Raw genomic sequence first — 18,365 nt, 5'->3', positions numbered from 1 at the left:
CCTCATGAAATTCCATACATAATCTATAATGTTGAGATCAGGGCTCTAATGGGGCAAAACCATTATTTCTAGTATTCATTTTTCTTCTTTACACTGAAAATAGTGCTTAATAATTTGACATGAGTAGAAATTAGTTGGCTGTATGCTTGGGGTCATTGTCCAGCTGCAGAAACAAATTAAGAGCCAATCAGATGTCTCCCTGACGGTACTGTAGATATTCAATACTGTACCGCTCTCCAGCCCTTCTGAGAGCCAACTGTTTCCTGCTACTTTTCATTCAAAAGTCCAGAGAACCTGCTGCCATTTCTCTGGTCCCCATTTCTTATGTTCTTGAAGACCACTTCTGGCCATACATCTCCTGACAATAGATAGGTGTACTTGGACCCCACTGGTTTCTGCCAGTTCTTCGCTGATGGCAGTGCTGGATATCTTCTAATGTCAAAGGTAAGTAAGCATAACGTTTCCATGGCTGACCACAGTGTCTACTGTCATCAACATTGCCCATAGTCTTGCTTTTGCAAAATAGCTCATCTTGAAACCCCAGTCTGCTTGGAAATCTTTGCCTGGAAGAGACCTTCCTGATGCAGTATCTGGTGTCTTGTGTTTTGTGTCTTGTTGCTTTGCTCAGTCTTGCCATAGTGTATGTTCTGTAGCGTGAAACTGTAAAAAAAAAAAAACTATGAGGATGGATTTGAACTGTAATTAACAGCATGGACAATTCTGCATTAAGGCATCTATCACTAAAAAGTACACCTCAACAATGTTAAAACTATAATAAATGGACATTAGGTGCCACTAGGATGCGGATGGGTTATGCTTTTAGTCTGGTTCCTCTCAAGGTTTCTTCAAGGGTTTGTTCCTTGCCATAGTCGCTACTGCTTGCTTGCTTGTTTAGGAATAAACTTATAAGCGACAAAATTATAGGCACTAACATAAATAAGTTATAAAATCAATCTAAATATATATCTCTGTAAAGCTGCTTTGGAACAATTTAAAGGCGCTTTACAAAAAAAAACCTGACGAATTGAATTGAATTGAAGTACTAAAACACAAGCTATTATTAGAATCAATATATAAAAATATATTAATAATATATTGAAATAAGATTTTTTAAAAGTTTCAATTGTTTTAACGCTTTCTGGCATTTTATTTTAATCTTCTGTTACAAGTTTCAATGCTGTGGTGCCTTAACGAGTCTTTCAGCCTTCCAGGGCAGTAGGTGGCGCTGAGCGGTTCAGTGCTGATCGCTAAGATAAAAAAAAGAAGAAAAATAAAAATCCGCGCGCGCCGATTGAATCTGTTTCTGATCGGTTTTGTAAATAAACCACATTTGCACTTATGGCGCGGCAGATCGATCACCTCAGCCGTAGCGATGACACGTACTTGGTTTCGGAGGATTCGTCTGCGCTTGACATCGACAGTAAAAAGGAAGATTATGGCGACGGGGAGATCGACGCGCCTGCCATTTTTTTGTGCGGAAAATGCAGACTGCCTTTCGGAGACTCGCTGTCATGGGCCGGGAGCGACGACGAGCAGAACCAGATCCTGCTAAAGCGTACGTACGAACGTGTCGAGTCTGACTGTTTAAAAGTTGTTTAAATAACTCCTTTTGTCTGAATATGTTTTACAGTCTGCATCGTTATTATTAGATCATGTTTGCTTTCAGGTGTCGTGGCCAAATAAAAGCAAATGTAACCAAAAGCAAACAAAACAAACTAAAATCGGCCATGTGGTGTCAAAGAACAAGGACTTAATTCAGCAGAAATAAAGTTCAATAGAAGCACCAACTTCTTCTTTCGGCTGCTCCCATCAGGGGTCGCCACAGTGGATCATCCTTCTAAATACCCTCCTGTCCTCTACATCTGCCTCTTTCAAACCAATTACCTGCATGTCTTCCCTCACCACATCTATAAACCTCCTCCTTGGGCTTCCTCTTTTCCTTCTTCCTGGTGGCTCCAGCGTTCTCCTACTGATATACCCCATGTCCCTTCTCTGCACATGTCCAAACCATCTCAATCTCGCCTCCCTCACCTTGTCTCCAAAACGTTCTACATGTGCTGTCCCTCTAATAAACTCATTTCTAATCCTGTCCATCCTCGTCCCTCCAAACCATACAACATCGCAGGTCTCACCACAGTCCCATAAACCTTCACTTTCACTCTTGCAGATACCCTACTATCACAAATCACTCCTGCCACTCTTCTCCACCCATCCAGTACAACCTCCACCTTGAACCAGTCTGTCATTCCTACTGCACACTTCACTGCTGTCACACTGTCCTCATACATGTCCTGCACCACCCTCACATACTTCTCTGACACACCTGACTTTCTCATACAATACTCCTCTCTCTGCACCCTGTCGTACGCTTTCTCTTAGTCCACAAAAACACAATGCAACTCCTTCTGACCTTCTCTATTGTTTTCCATCAACATTCTCAAAGCAAATAATGTGTCCTCTTCTCTCAGCCTGGATTCCAGTACTCTTTCTCATAACTTCATAGTGTGACTGATCAACTTAATTCCACTGTAGTTACTGCAGGTCTGCACATCTCCCTTCTTCTTAAAGATCGGTACCAGCACACTCCTCCATTCCTCAGGCATCCTCCCACCTTCCAGAATCCTGTTAAAGAACCTGGATAAAAACTCCACTGCCATCTCTCCTAAACATCTCCACGCTTCTACCGGTATTTCATCTGGTCCAACCGACTTTCCACTCTTCATCCTCTTAATCACTGATCTCACTTGCTAATGTGGATACTAATCCTATCCACTTCCAGCTTCACCATCTCCACATCATCCACCCTTCTCTCTCTTTCTCTCTCTCTCTCTCTCTCTCTCTCTCTCTCTCTCTCTCTCTCAGATTTTCCTCATTCATCAGCTGCTCAAAATACTCCCTCCATCTTCTCAACACACTCTCCTCACTAGTCAGCACATTTCCCTCTCCATCCTTTATTGCTCTAACTTGCAGCACATCCTTCCCAGCTCGGTCCCTCTGCCTGGCCAATCGGTATAAATCCTTTTCTCCCTCCTTAGTGTCCAACTTCTCATACAGCTCCTCGTATGCCTTTTCCTTCGCTTTCGCCACATCCCTCTTTACCTGCTGCCGCATCTCCTTGTACTCCTGCCTACTTTTCTCATCCCTCTGTCTATCCCACTTCTGTTTTGCCAACCTCATTCTCTTTATGCTTTCCTGCACCTCCTCATTCCACCACCACGTCTCTTTGTCTTCCTTTCTATTTCCAGGTGTCACACCGAGTACCTTTCTAGTTGTCGACCTTATCACTTCTGCAGTAGTTGCCATCTGAGGGTTCAGTTTATTTAACCTTATTGAACATGTATTGGAATCAATGGAAATAACCTTTTAAGTCTGAAATGAGTGTAAATTCACCTGGACATTCAAAACAGTGGAGCTTATTGACTGCAGCTCAAAATCCTGAATTTGAAGTTTGTCTTTCCCTGATTCTTATTTTCTATTTTTAGGTGTTAATGAGAACATTGTGGTTGGCAAGGAACCTTTTGTCTATGGCACAAATGAAGAACAAAGATGGTAAGGGGTCTGATCATGTTTTCAATCCTCCACTTATTGAACTGCCTGGTGGATAATAAATCGAGGCAACAATGCAGTGTCACAACCTGTGACATTTAAGTTATATAGCCCAACAATTTAACCCGGTATTTCTAATTTCCTCTGTCATTTTCTTTCTTTTAGCCTCGCTGTGAATCTCACCTGTCGGGGGTGCAGCGTCAAGCTTGGACATATGTACATGTCCACTCCAAAATCACTGGACTACAAAAGGTCCATTTTCTGTCTGATGGTTGAAAATATTGAGAGGTAAATGAAAACATTTTGATACAGTTTTTCAATATACTTTCAATTGTTTAACAGTTTTTCTTTTTTTAACATGCACACTCCAACTCAGAAATAATTTTGAATTCATACATTTCTGATTATGTTGTTCAGGTAGTTAAAGCAGTGAAAACAGAACACTTTTCAAATTTTGCAGTGTTGCAGCTTGTCTTATTTTTAAAGATAAAGGTCTCAAATATCACATGACATTTCGAAAAACTATATACCTCTTAATCTAGTCTAAGCTACGATTTTTTTCTTGTTTTTTTTTTTTTTTTTGTAGCTATGTTTTAGGCTCTTCTGACCAGCAGGTGGCAGCAGTGGACAGTGAAGAAAGGCCCGTTACACTAGAGTACATGGATAATGTTGAGCGACAGATGACAAAGGTGAAGCTATTAAATCATCTTTATATATGTATATATATATATATATATATATATATATATATATATATATATATATATATATATATATATATATATATAATCAATAAAGAATTCAATTCTACAGATGTAAACAGCAACTATAGAATCTATGCGCTCAGGTATCATGGCTCTGTTTCACTTCACACAAGTGCTGGCTCTGAAAAGAAAACTTTTTACAAAATGAAGTGCTTCATTGTTTTGTTCTTGTCAACAGAGAATCATCTCATTTCATCAAAATGATTGTGTAAAAAGGTTTAGGCCTTTTTTAAAAACAAAGATGCTTAATGAGGTTTTTGTTGTAGATGTAAATATTAACATTATTCAAGAGCGAGAGAGAAGAAAGCATAAGTCATTTTATTTTATTCTAAAATAACACATTTACTTATATTTATGATCCACAAAATAATTCTACTTTTTACAGCACTCAGTGTAAATATCTGAACAAATACCTTTTTTTAAGGCTCTGTCAGTAGATGGCGCTCTTTCTGACCTAAGAAAAGTTCTTTGTTAGAGGCTAAACAAAGAGCTGTTTGGACCTGTTAAGGAATTTCATCCTTAAGGAAGCAGGCACAATGATATCACTTGATCACTCCTACCACATCGATTTGTATTAATAGCCATTGCCAAACAAGTGTCTCTGTCAAAAAACCTTCCTCTTTAGTAGGTGCGATAAAGCACGTCACTTTAAGACTAATTGTGAAATTACTTTCAGGAACAATGAAAGCAAACATGCTGCTTTGTGTGTTTAATGGGGCTTAGTAAATGCTTTATTAATAGTACCAGCATCCATTTTATGCTTATTAGCATGTGGAACAGTGAATCATTTCCCATTATTCTGTTTTATTTATTTTGAATTGCAGATAAAATCTCTAGCAGTGACAATAGGACAGCGGTTGTTGGAGATCGAAGTTGACCTGCAGGGCAAGTTGAGGACGACTTAAAAGTGAGCTCCACACAAGCCTAGATTCGTTCTTCAGGTGTTTCTCTGCTATTCCTGCCCCAAGGCTTTGCTACAATATACGATATTTGTTTGCACAAATGTGAAAATCTGGAAATGATATCCATGTCAAACCCATAACACAAACCAGATTGTTATTAATGTTGTTTGCTGTTGTTTATCACTATCTATTGGTTCTGTTTTCTATTGTTCACGTGAGGATAAACTCATGTTCAATAATCCTGTGTATTAGGTAAATAAAGATTGTTCCCTGATTGTTTTCGTTTATTCACTTCCTCCTGTATGCCTGGTTTTCTGGATTAAAAACAGATCCCCCTCATCCCGTCCCCTCCACTGTCTAGTTTTCATATTTTCACTAATCTTTAATCAAAGGTGTGGCAAAGTCTTTTATTTACAGTTCCTGTCTAATGTGCCTAGCAACACTTTATGCCAGAAAGGCAGAGAGATCCTCTCGAAACCCTCCCAATCTTGAGAGCTGGTGCAGCATAACAACAGCAGCACGGATGTTGAAATCAATCTGCGCAGACCAACCAGTGGCCTGTATCCAAGGTCTGGCTGCCATGGAAACAGGCTGCTACGATGCATGCCTGTTACCACGGCACTGACCGTTTCCTGGATTCAGAGCCAGCCAGCCAGCTTGCTCGCTCGTCTGTCCGTCATCCAGAGGGGTGGAGTCACTGCTTCTCTAATCCCCAAGGGTGTTTTTCTTTCTCCTCTTCACGGTTCCCGCTTCTCTCTCTCTCTCCCCCTCCCTTCTTCAGTCTCTTTTTCCTTTCCCAAAATAGGAAAAAAAGACCTGCCAGTTTAGGAAAGGTAAAAGATGCAAAAATAATTAGGCAGGATGCATTTGATGGAATTATGCTTTATGTTCCCTACTGCACATCAGACATTGTTCATACAGCAGCTACAGAATTTTTTAAACCGCTGCCCAGATGTTGGGGTGCAGCCTTTTGTTCTGGGATTTTTCTTCCAGTCTCATTATTCTGCCCAGCACGCCACACAGTCATTTTGATTAATGTGCTTGGCCCTCTGTCTGGGCACTGCGTCCTGCTGAAGGTGAACTGCTGATGCTTGGTGCTTTTTAGAGCGATCGATGCAGACTGATCACCTCCCCGCTCACATACGTCCTCTCACTCCTTCACCCCAAGAACCAAATGCACTCAGGCACGGACATGTTGCATGGCGATAAATAATGTAGACAGGATGTTGGAGGAAGGTAACCTATCTTCTCAAGCAATCAGAGAGCAATGTAGGAGTTGAACGTAGGAATAGGACCTGTAACTGAAATTAGCTGTCCAATCCTTTGTGTTGTGTTTTATGTTTTGCTCCTGATTTTTATTTCACCGCCATTGATATTTGCGTTCCTCAAATTAAGAAAATTATGAATGGCAAGCTTGAAGCAAAAAAATTTAATGCGTTCTATTTAAATAAACAGAACGCATTGATTTGCATAAGCCCATACTTTATACACAGTAAAACATAGAAAACATATCAAATGGTTAAACTGAGAAAATCTCAGAAGAAATAATGTCATTTCAAAATGTCATCCTCAAAAGAGATAAAAACGCTAGACAAGTAAATGTGACTAAACAGCTGGAGGAACGTTTTGCTACTAATTGAGTTAACTGACAATAGGTCAGTAAAATAATTGGGAGATAATCTTAGAGTCTTTCAGAAGTAAAGATGTTCAGAGGTTCACCCATCTGCCAAAAAACATGTCTACACATTTTAGAATAAAATTCTCCAACATCTGAATTTGAAGACTTTGAATATGTTTTCATCTACAGTACATCATACCATAAAATGATTCGGATAATCTAAAGTAATCTCTGTGCCCGAGGGACATATCAGTATAGGTGGCAGTATTTTCACATTTATATTATATCTGACCTGAACATGCTTAATAGTAATAGTAGTGGATAACAATTGAAGCTCATATTCAGTCTAATACCAATCGAGCCTTTCAGTTGAGATACTGATATACAGATTAGTGTCTAGGGATTCTTAGACTTCTCAGCCATTCCAAATTTAAGATTACTTTGCTTTTATAGTAACCTCAATTTTACCTAGATGTTCTCCACTAGATTAGTGGCTGTAGGATTTTGTCCATTCACCCACAAACTGGTGCTGATTTTATGGCCTGGGGTGTAGTCAGTGTTCCAGTTCATCCCAAATGTTTTGCAAACCTTGTCTTCATAAAGCTTGTTTTTGTGCTTTGTGCACAAAGGCACTATCATGTTGGAAAATGTTTGGATTCCTTAGTTCCAATGAAGTGACAGTGTTTGTGTATGTTACAGCATCCAAAGACATTGTGGATGATTTTCTCCTGTATGTTGTATGTTGAAGACCCACACACGGGTTGTGCATAAATTCTCATCCATTTTAAGTGTCTCAAAATATTGCATGTCATCTACTGTAGCTCATTTCACAGCCAGAATCTTTTTTAGACAAAAAACTTACCTCAACTGGAAAACCCTTCATAAACAAGATTAGTGGCAGTCAGTTTCTAAGCCGGAACAGATTGAGTAGGCAGAGTGTCCATTACACAGTAAGAGGCCAATGGTCTGATGTTGACTAATGAAGACCATAGCCATGCCGACAGCCAGGAAAAGCTTACAACTGTTTTAACACACAGGCTGGATTTAAGCCAAGTCACAAAACCATCATCTTGCCTGTACTTGGTATTGTTTACTCTTAATTCAATTATTATGATTTGTGTTTGTGTAGGCATCCAGTTTTGAAGTGGTAAGATTTTTAGATTAGCTTTAGAATTCAGATTAACTGTTATCACCAGATTAGCTTGTGGAATATTAATTAAAGCTTTCTTTCTTCCTCTTTCTCAGTATTGTTCCCACATACTCTATTATTTCTATTATTACTGTTTCCTTTACTTTAAAATTTCAATTAGTGAATCAATTAAATAACAGACTGACTCATTTCATTTGTAACATTTATTCTAATAGATGACTATATCAAATCAAGAGCAGCCAACACGAATCAGATTTGCAGATGAGCACATGATCACAAGTGGGATCATTTAATAACTGTGCCTTGAGCTCATCTGTAGGTACCTTTTAATATAAATGTATTTTATAAAAGCTTGTCCGAAACAATAAAAGAGAGATGGCATATTTTAATCAAAGCAGAGTGAATAGATCACTCAAATTCAGTGAGTTTTGTCTAGAGCAATAATGAAAAACCTTTAAATTAGGAGCAATGAATGATTTTTAATGAAGTATTTTGCCCTCTGACCCATGTTGTGTAGTAATGATTCCACAATTGTATTGCCATTTGTGTCCCACTGACGTTAATATACCAAATATGTAAAATGTAAAAGGCTATTTAAATGTGGATGAAACAACAACCAATGTGCATGTTCCATATAAATAATGTTTAAATAACCATAATACGTGGCTATTCAAACCACTTAGGAAACAATATTTGTTTCAGCATCTCATGCCTAGAACTTACTTTTCTGTAAGTCACCCATTATGCAGTAGCTGTTTATCTCCACAACATTCACCCAGATACGTTCACCTCTATGAAATATATGGAATCGTCCATAAGTCACATGTTCAGCAGGAAATTGCATCATCCACATTTCCTGAAGATCATGGGAAGAAGCAAGTTCTCATTATTCTCAGGTCAATGTAAGCCAAATTATATATTAAACGTAATTTATTAAGCTTAAATATGAACTATTCATTAGAATGTCATTACTTTAAGCTTTAGAAACTGAACTGAGTCCCACAAAGAAAATAAAAAGTTACAGTTTTTAATAATTAAATGTCTGTTTTCTTTAACATTGAAAAAATATCAAGAAAAATGAATCTTAATTTTTGGTTATATAAGTAAAAATTTTAATCCTAATTGTAATTGTGGAACCACCTATAAGCTTCTGGGGTTTTTGTCCACCTACCCATATCTTATCCACCCTGATTCATCCAGGACTGAGTGTGGGAACACCCATATCATTTATCATGGGTGTAGAAAATATGTACAATTACTGTCTGCATATGTTGGGTATATGTGGGGCTGTTGCACAGCTGACTGGATTAAATGAGGCCTGTGAGGTTGTTCAGCTGTCACTTACTTCACAGGTGTCCCATGAGAAAAGTGGACAGCACAAATTGCCCCGCTTCATGTTACAGGCATATGAAAAAAGCATTTTCTTTGTATGCGAGGTAGTAGGAAATGCTATAATAAAGAAACATTCTCAGTCAAATCAGTTTTATTGTGTAAGATGTGTCATAAAAGCGGTTTGTGTTTAGTGCAAAAGGAAAACAGAGCACAAATACTCATTTTTAAAATATAAATATTAAAAATCTTTTTTTACAGCATAAAAATCTCTTTTCACTTAAGCACATGTTATAAAGTTTACAAAAGTGTCCTCAGAATTCAAAAGACTTTAGACCTCGGGTTCATTGCTCACTGTAACAAAACCACGTCCAACAACCTACAAATCATTGGTACATGTCTTTTCACATGCAAATTTCAAGTTAGTTAAAAAAAACAGTTCATAGCCTTCTGTTCAAGTAAACACTTTGAAAGCTTTTTCACCCCAACTACAGTAATGTGCAATGAGTGAAGGTATCAGTGTACTCACAACATGGAAAAACACATTGGGCTCATATTTACAAGTGGTTCTCACATCACAGAAGTAAATCATGTAGGTGATTAACACTGGGTACCAAATAGTTGCACTATTGCACAGTCTACTACATTACTCAACATGATGAGTTACAACATGACGAACCCCTGTTCCCTCCCCCAAAATGATGCATGTATTAGAGTGATAAGACACAGGATACACAATGTAACAACGTTACCAATTAGCCCTATTTTGACCAAAGGGCTTGAAACACATGATATTTAAGGCTATACAAAGTTCAGCAATCTCTTTCAAGTTAAGCAAAAAGCTAGTGGTGAAAGTATTTCACAGCAATATTAATGGGAGATTTTCTTTCTGTGAAGTAGACCTGAGTGTCTGTAACTTGCGAGGTGGAAATGCAGCAACAGCTTCACTCATGCCGCTAAGTAATACAAACTTCACAGGTGCTCTGAGGTACATAGTGAACTGGCAGTGATGCAGCATCTTCTATTGACAAAAATATGTGGTTTAGTAAAAGTCATTCTATGATCCTTAAATGGTGCTTGCAGTAAAGCGAAAATATTACAATTAGCATTCTAGTTTGTGACTTATATGCCACATTAGAGGTAATTAATAACACAGTGCTCAGATTTGGGGTGTGCCCAGGCATCTACAGGCATCTATCTGTGCATATCAAAGACAGCTCGCTCCCCAGAGGATTAAAGTTTTTATTCCGCCTCTTAGGAAGCCCTGATGCTTCGAACGGAATAAAAATCAGTGGTAGTTAATGAGTATACTGCATACAGTTTCTGTTTTAAAAGTGTGTTTACTTGAGAATGTGAAAGTTCTTAAGATCTAGTTGTAAAACAGCAAACACTGCATTTAATCTCTTTTTTAAACTTCACAAGTTCAAATGTGCCTTTGTCATCAGCACAGAGTTTTGAGTGCCCCAGAGGCACACAGTAGAGTCTGCATGTGGTATGGCGTTGGTGACTCCACCTCCACGGCCGGCTCAGGCCTAAACAGAGGTGCTGGAAAGGCAAAGGGTTGAACTTTCTTCTTCAAGATCTGTCCAATACCCATAGAAGGGAACTTTGCACGGTGCTGTGGACTGCTGGGCTCTTCATTGCTGCTGCCACTGCTGCACCCAATACTGCCCCCATTTCTGTGCCCACTGTTGCCTCTATTGCTGCCTCCGTTGCTACCCCCACTGTTGCCTTCATTGCTGCCCCCATTTTTTACACCAGTGTTGCCTCCATTGCCACACCCATCGTTGACCCCATTGCTGTGTCCACCGCCGCCTCCATTGCTTCTCCCACTGCTGCCTCCATTGCTGCACCCATCGCTGTGCCCACCGCTGCCTACATTGCTGCGCCCGCCGCTGCTTCCATTGCTTCGTCCGCTGCTGCTTCCATTGCTTCGCCCACTGCTGCCTCCATCGCTGCACCCATCACTGCCCCCATTGCTGTGACCATCACCGCCCCCATTGCTGTGCCCACCGCTACCGCCATTGCTGCGCCCACCGCTGCCTCCATTGCTGCGCCCACCGCTGCCTCCATTGCTGCGCCCACCGCTGCCTTCATTGCTGCGCCCACCGCTGCCTCCATTGCTGCGCCCACCGCTGCCTCCATTGCTGCGCCCACCGCTGCGCCCGCCGCTGCCCCTATTGCTGCCTGACTCAGGTTTGCTGTGACACTCTGTGGTGGGTAGACTATTTTTGGGTTGGGGTTTTACAACGACCACTGGGACATTAGGAATGGTTGCTTTTTTAAGGTAGGAACTGTCTGGCTGGTGAAAAGCAGAAACATGTCTCGGGGGCGAGAGAGCTCCATTGGTGAGCTTGTACCAGGGAGATGGTGGATCATCTTTGCTCGGTTCTTTGCTTGCTGATGCCCAGGAATGTGCCCCCAGAGATGAGGGAGGCCGTGCAGGGACATCTACAGCCCTCGGGCCATCTTTTTTGGGTGGCTGGGCCTCGATGTGCCGCCCTCCTTGAGATGTTTGTGGGAACAGCGGGTGGATTTCTAGGTATTCTAAAGATGAGGAAGCAATGCAGCCACCCTGTCGTGAGTAAGCATCCTTCAGGCCAGTCATTGCTTTAAGAAGCCCTGAGAAAAAGAGAGAGAGAGTCTTAAAAATGGCTAAATATCGGTGTAATTTTTTTTTCCCATGACAGAGACTTGTATAAAATAAAGCAACAGCTGGAATCATTTGAACAGTGTATATCCTAAAATTTTATTTTATTTCATCCCAAAAATATTTCACTGAAAGAAATCTTTTTTTTTTTGGCATTGTTTAGTATGTTTTGATATTTTCAGGTGCTTACCTGTTTTCTGTTTCTTTTCTTTGGTGGGGCCTTTGCTCACAGCTAAATAGACTGGTGTCTGCTTAGGGGGAATGGTAATCTTCTCAATGTGTTTCCTCCACTGTGTCTGGAATAACTCACTCTTTTTCTCCTTTTCTATACTGTACTGCTTTTCCTGTGAAAAAAATAAATATGGGTTACATAACATTCCATCGCCCATTTAAATTGTATGTTTGCATGAAGGGTATTGAGTGATTTAGGTTAACCCCTTCATTTAAACATGATGCCACTTTGTATCTGAGAACGAACAGAAAGTTGTAAATAATATTCTTATATGCTCATCAAAATGAGCAATTAATGAGAAAAAGCTTTAAACAGCAGATCCTTGTGCCAATAAGCGTCACACTCACCCGATACTCTTTGGAGAGTCTTTTCATTTTCTTGTTAAGGAGGAAGTAGACAGCAAGAGTGTGGCATGCTCGGTTAGTGAGCACAGCACTAAGGACTTCACTGTGCTTGTAGCCCATTCGTTCAGTCATATGCAGAAGAACTGTGTGGTTGATCTCCTCAATATGAATCCTATGCAGGCCAGCAACATTAAAACATTGATTGCTTTTAGAGGTAGTGTTTGGTATAAATCATAAAAAAGGTATTTTTGTTTCTTTTACCTGTTCAAATAAGGAATTCCAGTGTGTGGGTTGCCCAGCTGTAACCATGAATCACCCATAACTTGGTGGATGTTAGGTCTTTTGGAAGGGTCTGGTTCCAAAAGGCTCTTCAGTAAACTAACTGCAGCTGTAGGCAAAAAAAAATAATAAACTGTCTGTCTGAGTTTATTAAATTTCATTTGGTTCAATGATAGTCTTGACTGTCTTATTCTCTACTTCATTAAACCACAGACACTGAAATCAGCAAATCTATAGTTGACCTTCAACGAACCCATCAGCCGAGCTCTAGAGAGGACACTTACAGAGTACGATAGAGAACAGTGTGTTGAAGTCTTTTCCAGGACAACGCATTACTGAAACACAATACCTCTCTCATAACCAGGATAAACCGTGCTGTCCTCTGTCTCTCTGTGATAAGATCCAATTAACCCATTACCTTCCACCTAGTGTGTTACATAAGAGGATGAGGAGACACATATGTGTCCATGATAATATTGTTGTTACATAAGGAGGATAATCTTATTTCAGGACTATTTTTATTGTTTCATTTCCCTGTAGATAAAAATGTGTGGCTGTGTCCATATTTGTGCCATTTTCAAATTAATGAACATCTTACACTCTGGTTGAGTGAATTCCCCTCACCATTTCCTATTTGCATGATAAACTGGTTTTACCTTTTAAGCCTTAAAAGCACATTGATTAGACAGCTGATAAAGGACGTTTGTCCATTATAAAAACTGATGGACTTGGCAATTATATACTAAAGAAGTGCTGATTTCAGTGTGTCTTACATGGTAAATGCAAATGTATTTGTACCTGAGGAGATAGAAGAAGGCAGTGGGTTCATGTCCTTGTCCACCATTCTCTGGTGCAAAGCTTTGAGGTTGAAAGGCTCCACCGTGAAAGGTAGGGTGCCAGTGAGCATGGCATACATGTTGACTCCACTGCATTAGAACAAAGCACATATGTGCAGGTTAAAACTCTATGTAACTGAGAAAAAATATTTACTGAATGCTACAAAACCTGCAATGTTTTATACATTTGCACTACTGTGAAATCAAAAGAGACGTCTTGTAACAGTTTAACATATACTGAAATCAATCATGTGGTGGAGGTTCTGTGAACTCACATCGACCATACATCTACTTTGGGTCCATACTTATTCCTTGACAACAGCTCTGGGGCGGCATAGGCTGGACTGCCACACTGTGTGCTGAAAGGATCAGAATATCCCAGGATTCCTGCACAGTTGCTAAGTCCAAAATCTGGGTTGAAACAAAGGGCAAGGAAATAAATTTCAATAGGTTGAATGTTGCTTGAGCTTGCAGGCTATGCTGCTTAAGTTAGCGCAAAAAATCAAAACTGTCATTAAGAACTCTCTCACAGCTGAGGGGGGGTTTATAGCTGTCTAACACTAAGACTCAGCTGTTAACTAGCAACTCTGTATGCTGAAGCAGACTTTCACAGAGGTGAGAGGTTGTTTGGTTTTAATGAGATAATGATTGTGCCATCAATCTTCAGCACATGCCAAAGAGGACATTTAATTGTGCTATGAGTTTAGATTAGGACTGTGTTGATGATGCATTGTAAAAAAAAACCCAAAAAAAACATTCCTGTCTTTGTTTTGTTACAGCTATTAATTAAGATCATTATTAAGCTTTGCAAACAATATTTTCAATTTATTTAAGTCTCTTTATTCACTTACCTATGAGCTTTATGTTGTCTTGTTCATCTAGCAGAAGATTTTCAATCTTTAGGTCTCTAGAGAAAGGAACAAAAAACAGTGATTGTGAGTGAAGTTGCTTTAGAGTGCTCTTGTAACTATCTTAATCTACAGATAAGACAACAATGTTAATTAGCATATAGAGCATTTATCTCTCAGAAAGTTTTTAATCCCATTGTTCTTTTCTATGTTTTTTAATCTCATAAACTATGTGCAGCTACAAAAAAAAAAAAAAAAAACAAGTCACACAATATTCTTATTGCTTTTAGCATCTTGTTACTTTAAGATACCACACAGAAATATCAGTGAACTGGGGTTTTCATTCGTGCCTATATTTATGTCTCACCTGTGTACCACCCCTGCCCGGTGTAGATGCTCCACAGCCATGACTAGCTGGCGGATGTATTTCTGCGCCTCCCTCTCTTCGAGTCGCTTCTTCTCGTAGATGTGGTTCATAAGGTTTCCTCCAGGGCAGAGCTCCATCACAAGATAGTAGCTGTTTTCAGTCTCCAGGATGTCTAACAGTTGGGTGATGTTGGGGTGGCGAATCATTTGCTGGATTTGACCCTCTCTGCGCAGGTTTTTGGTAACATATGAGTCCTTCTTAGCCTTTCTTTTGTCAATCACTTTTACTGCCACCTAGAAAACAGACAGAGAGGACCATTAGAATAACTGAATATTTAAATAAGTGTTTTATAATAGGTAATTACCAGACAAATACAACAAAACCACCACAGACACATTTAAACTCAAGACTCCAACAAATCTAGTGTTTAACCAAAAAAACACTGCATGTCCATTTGCCATCAGATCACGTTTACCACAACATTAGTCTTCGAACATTTTTTAGATTTTAGAATAATTTAGCCACCCAGTTAACAGGTGGCTACATTATTCTGGTTATAACTGGATATCAGGTTCTCATTGTATAGAAACTATGCTTGACACCCACAATCTGATGGTCAACGAAGCCTGTGGAGAAGAAGGAGGTGGCGGGGGAGGCTTCTGGACAAATGACTATTATAACTGCTAAGTTCCCGAGCCCTTAGACCACATTCACCCAAAGGCTGGGACCCCAAATGGCTTGTTAATACCACCCATTTGTCACAACAGACACCACAAACCACTAATGCTGAATAAACACCTAAGCTAGTAAAGTGGTGACAAATGTATTTCTAAATGTATGTATGGGGGTCTTGCACTATTTACATGCTTAGGCTTTACATTATAGAAGCACTTGTAACAATAGCTAAACCCTTTTCGGAGGAGGGGGCTTCTTAGTGAACATCCAAATTCCTCCATATGACAGACACGATTATTTTAATATGCCATTATATAGTACACCTTTTTTATGTTTAAGCAATTATTTAACAAATTATATAAATTCAGTACGTAACAATTTTTAATTTGGATCTGTTGTTTTTATGTTATTTTAATTGCATTATGTGCTTTTTGATTCTTATATTATTCATTGTTAATGTTAGGTTTAAATTCTTTACAGAGGATATAAACCCCGAAACAGTGAAAAGAGCCTGGCCTTGATATTTGTTCCACTGCTGATCAAAGTGCTCATCTTTGTATTTGCAAATGAAGAGGTTTCAGAAGGTGGCCTGCCATGCCATGGCAAATCATCCAATAAAGGAGCTTGTAAGCAAACAGGTCATACACAACCAATTGAGCAAATAATTACACCAATTAGACTCACAAGAGCTAGAGCAAAATAAAGAAAGACCTTAAAAGCCTCCCTGCGACAGATCCAAAACAGTCACCTAAATGCAAATGTAACAACACTTTCTCTTGATCGGTCGCCAATGATCAGCTCAGTCTCTCCAAATAGGGTTGTGGGGATTGATGGTACAAAAATGGGGGAGGGGACCCCAGAGTTCAAGGCTAACGTGTTTATCTTCTGCACAGACAAAGGATGAAAATGGGTTACACATGATCAAAACACACAGGAGAAGCATGTGCTGTGTTCCCATCGCCCCACCCAAGTCCCCCGATGATGTAATCCGAGCAAGGGCGAATGAGGAGAAGGCAGAACAAGGCGCGTTCTCTCCTGGTTAAGATTTCTGGTGTTTGCATCATCAATGGGATAGACTTTTTTTGTCCCCACAGCAACAGTGAAAGGTGGCTTTTTGGAGGGATAAACTAATCCTTAATGCAGTGAATGAGATTTTGAGGCCACTTTCTCTTTTTTTTCTCAAATATATCTATCAACACACAATGCTGAACAAGGAATAGAACAAAGGAAGACAATAGGTGATAAACATAAATTTTACTGCCACAACAATGAAGAGACATTTATAAAATAATAATGTGTGAAATAAATTTGGGACAAAAAAAAAAAAAATAAAATTTTATATATATATATATATATATATATATATATATATATATATATATATATATATATATATATATATATTTATATTTTTGATAATACAAACTATTGTATTATCACATTATGCTCTGTAAGACAAAAAGCTTAACTGAATAATAGTGTTTACTCACTAAATAGCCTTTATTTCTATCACTGTCCAGGTCACATTATTATTAATTTGAATGTAAACACCACCAACTTGCTGAAACAACAAAATATGACTTTCTGGGCTAATCTAAGATTATTTCCAACACCTAAATCTCAATAAGCCAAGTCGAGTGCCTTCATTACCTAATGTGCTCCTGCATTTAACTGGAGGTTCCTGTGCACTCCAAAGTTGGACTATAATTCAAGTGCAGCCAAAGAAATCACTATTTCTTCTTTGGGATATGAATCCAGATTGCAGGCCACTCTGTACTTCATTCAACACCAGGTGGTTTTCAGACAGGAAACGTTTTAGTATAACAGGATATGAATGAGAAGCTTCACTGCTACTAAAATATTATGAATTGTTAGTGTTTAAACTTCATAACATTATTATTATATTAAAAATCCTTGTTTCTGATGACTTGTCATCTTGTGTGCACATCTTTATTCATATATTTATTTTCCTAATTCAAGCAGCTACATTACACTGACAGCTGTTCCACACCAGCAACTCATAACAGTGTGCATCTTATAAACTAGATTTTTTAAAACACAATATTGTATGTTGCATGCAAATAACAAACTATTTTGATTTTTTTTTTTTTTTTTTACTGCAAATTAGTTTGTTTCTGTGAACAGCAATAAGAATAGAGTCACCTTCTCTCCGGTGAGCGCGTGCAGTCCCTCACGCACTTTGGCAAAAGAGCCCTCTCCCAGTTTCCTGCCGATGAGATAATTCCCAACCCTTTTGGTGTGATAAAAGTTGCGAAGGATGTCCCCTGATGGACCACTCGACAAAGACGGAGGTGGGATGTTTTCCGTGCCTATGGCAGCCGAGTTTTTTACCTCGAAAAGCCGGTCCATATTCATGTCTGTTCCAGCTTCGGGCATCCTGGCAGCTTCGACTTCAGTTCGGTTTTTGGTATAACGGATCGATATTGTCGAGTTTGTCACGTTTATAGAAACGCTTCTCGCTTGAAGTGAGTCGGTTCCAATCGGAACATCTGAAAGAAATCTAATCTAAACCCTGAACGGAAATGAACGAGACTCCAGAGCTCATTTCACACTGGTACCGGATACAGGATGCGACTTCCGAGGTTTGTGATCTAATGACTGCGCTCCAAGTAACACAATATAACAGAAACACGTGACCATTACCCTGTTTAAACCCGATGAACACAAACTACAGCTGTGTCTTTCTGTGCAGCACTCAATCCACAACACACTGAACTGGTGAATGGCTCACGCGCTGGTTTATGTGAGTTTCCCGGTAACGGGAGGGGGCGTTTCCTATTTGCTATAGACTGGGGTTCTCAGTC

At 39.4% G+C, this 18,365-nt stretch overlaps 2 protein-coding genes across 2 annotated transcripts; one reads left to right on the top strand and one right to left on the bottom strand.

The window, feature by feature from the left end:
• Window positions 1-1,235: 1,235 nt before the first annotated feature.
• On the top strand, window positions 1,236-5,487 carry mis18a (MIS18 kinetochore protein A). The gene is made up of 5 exons (XM_046861582.1): window positions 1,236-1,555; window positions 3,483-3,549; window positions 3,712-3,834; window positions 4,133-4,235; window positions 5,135-5,487. Exons 1-5 carry the CDS (start codon window positions 1,339-1,341, stop codon window positions 5,213-5,215), a joined length of 591 nt encoding a protein of 196 aa, XP_046717538.1. The 5' UTR covers window positions 1,236-1,338; the 3' UTR covers window positions 5,216-5,487.
• A 3,958-nt stretch (window positions 5,488-9,445) lies between these two features.
• On the bottom strand, window positions 9,446-18,280 carry hunk (hormonally up-regulated Neu-associated kinase). Its single transcript, XM_046860356.1, has 9 exons — window positions 17,704-18,280; window positions 14,866-15,158; window positions 14,502-14,557; window positions 13,926-14,061; window positions 13,613-13,740; window positions 12,797-12,923; window positions 12,539-12,707; window positions 12,150-12,303; window positions 9,446-11,931 (listed from the first exon to the last, which is right to left on the bottom strand). The coding sequence occupies exons 1-9, from the start codon at window positions 17,935-17,937 to the stop codon at window positions 10,751-10,753; spliced, it is 2,478 nt and encodes an 825-aa protein (XP_046716312.1). The 5' UTR covers window positions 17,938-18,280; the 3' UTR covers window positions 9,446-10,750.
• Window positions 18,281-18,365: the final 85 nt, after the last annotated feature.

This window comes from Silurus meridionalis, chromosome 11 (genome assembly GCF_014805685.1).
Source record: "Silurus meridionalis isolate SWU-2019-XX chromosome 11, ASM1480568v1, whole genome shotgun sequence".
NCBI lineage: Eukaryota > Metazoa > Chordata > Actinopteri > Siluriformes > Siluridae > Silurus > Silurus meridionalis.
Note: the sequence above shows the minus strand (reverse complement) of the source record. Positions and strands in the feature narration are given on the sequence as shown.

Bases quoted from the DNA above. Each gene is read 5' to 3' on its own strand.
- mis18a (XM_046861582.1), top strand. From the start codon at position 1,339: ATGGCGCGGCAGATCGATCACCTCAGCCGTAGCGATGACACGTACTTG. The intron at 1,556-3,482 runs GTACGTACGAAC...TTCTATTTTTAG, and splicing joins GAACCAGATCCTGCTAAAGC to GTGTTAATGAGAACATTGTG. The intron at 4,236-5,134 runs GTGAAGCTATTA...TTTGAATTGCAG, and splicing joins TTGAGCGACAGATGACAAAG to ATAAAATCTCTAGCAGTGAC.
- hunk (XM_046860356.1), bottom strand. From the start codon at position 17,937: ATGCCCGAAGCTGGAACAGACATGAATATGGACCGGCTTTTCGAGGTA. The intron at 15,159-17,703 runs GTGACTCTATTC...TCTGTTTTCTAG, and splicing joins ACGCGCTCACCGGAGAGAAG to GTGGCAGTAAAAGTGATTGA. The intron at 14,062-14,501 runs GTAAGTGAATAA...GTTTCAACCCAG, and splicing joins AGACAACATAAAGCTCATAG to ATTTTGGACTTAGCAACTGT.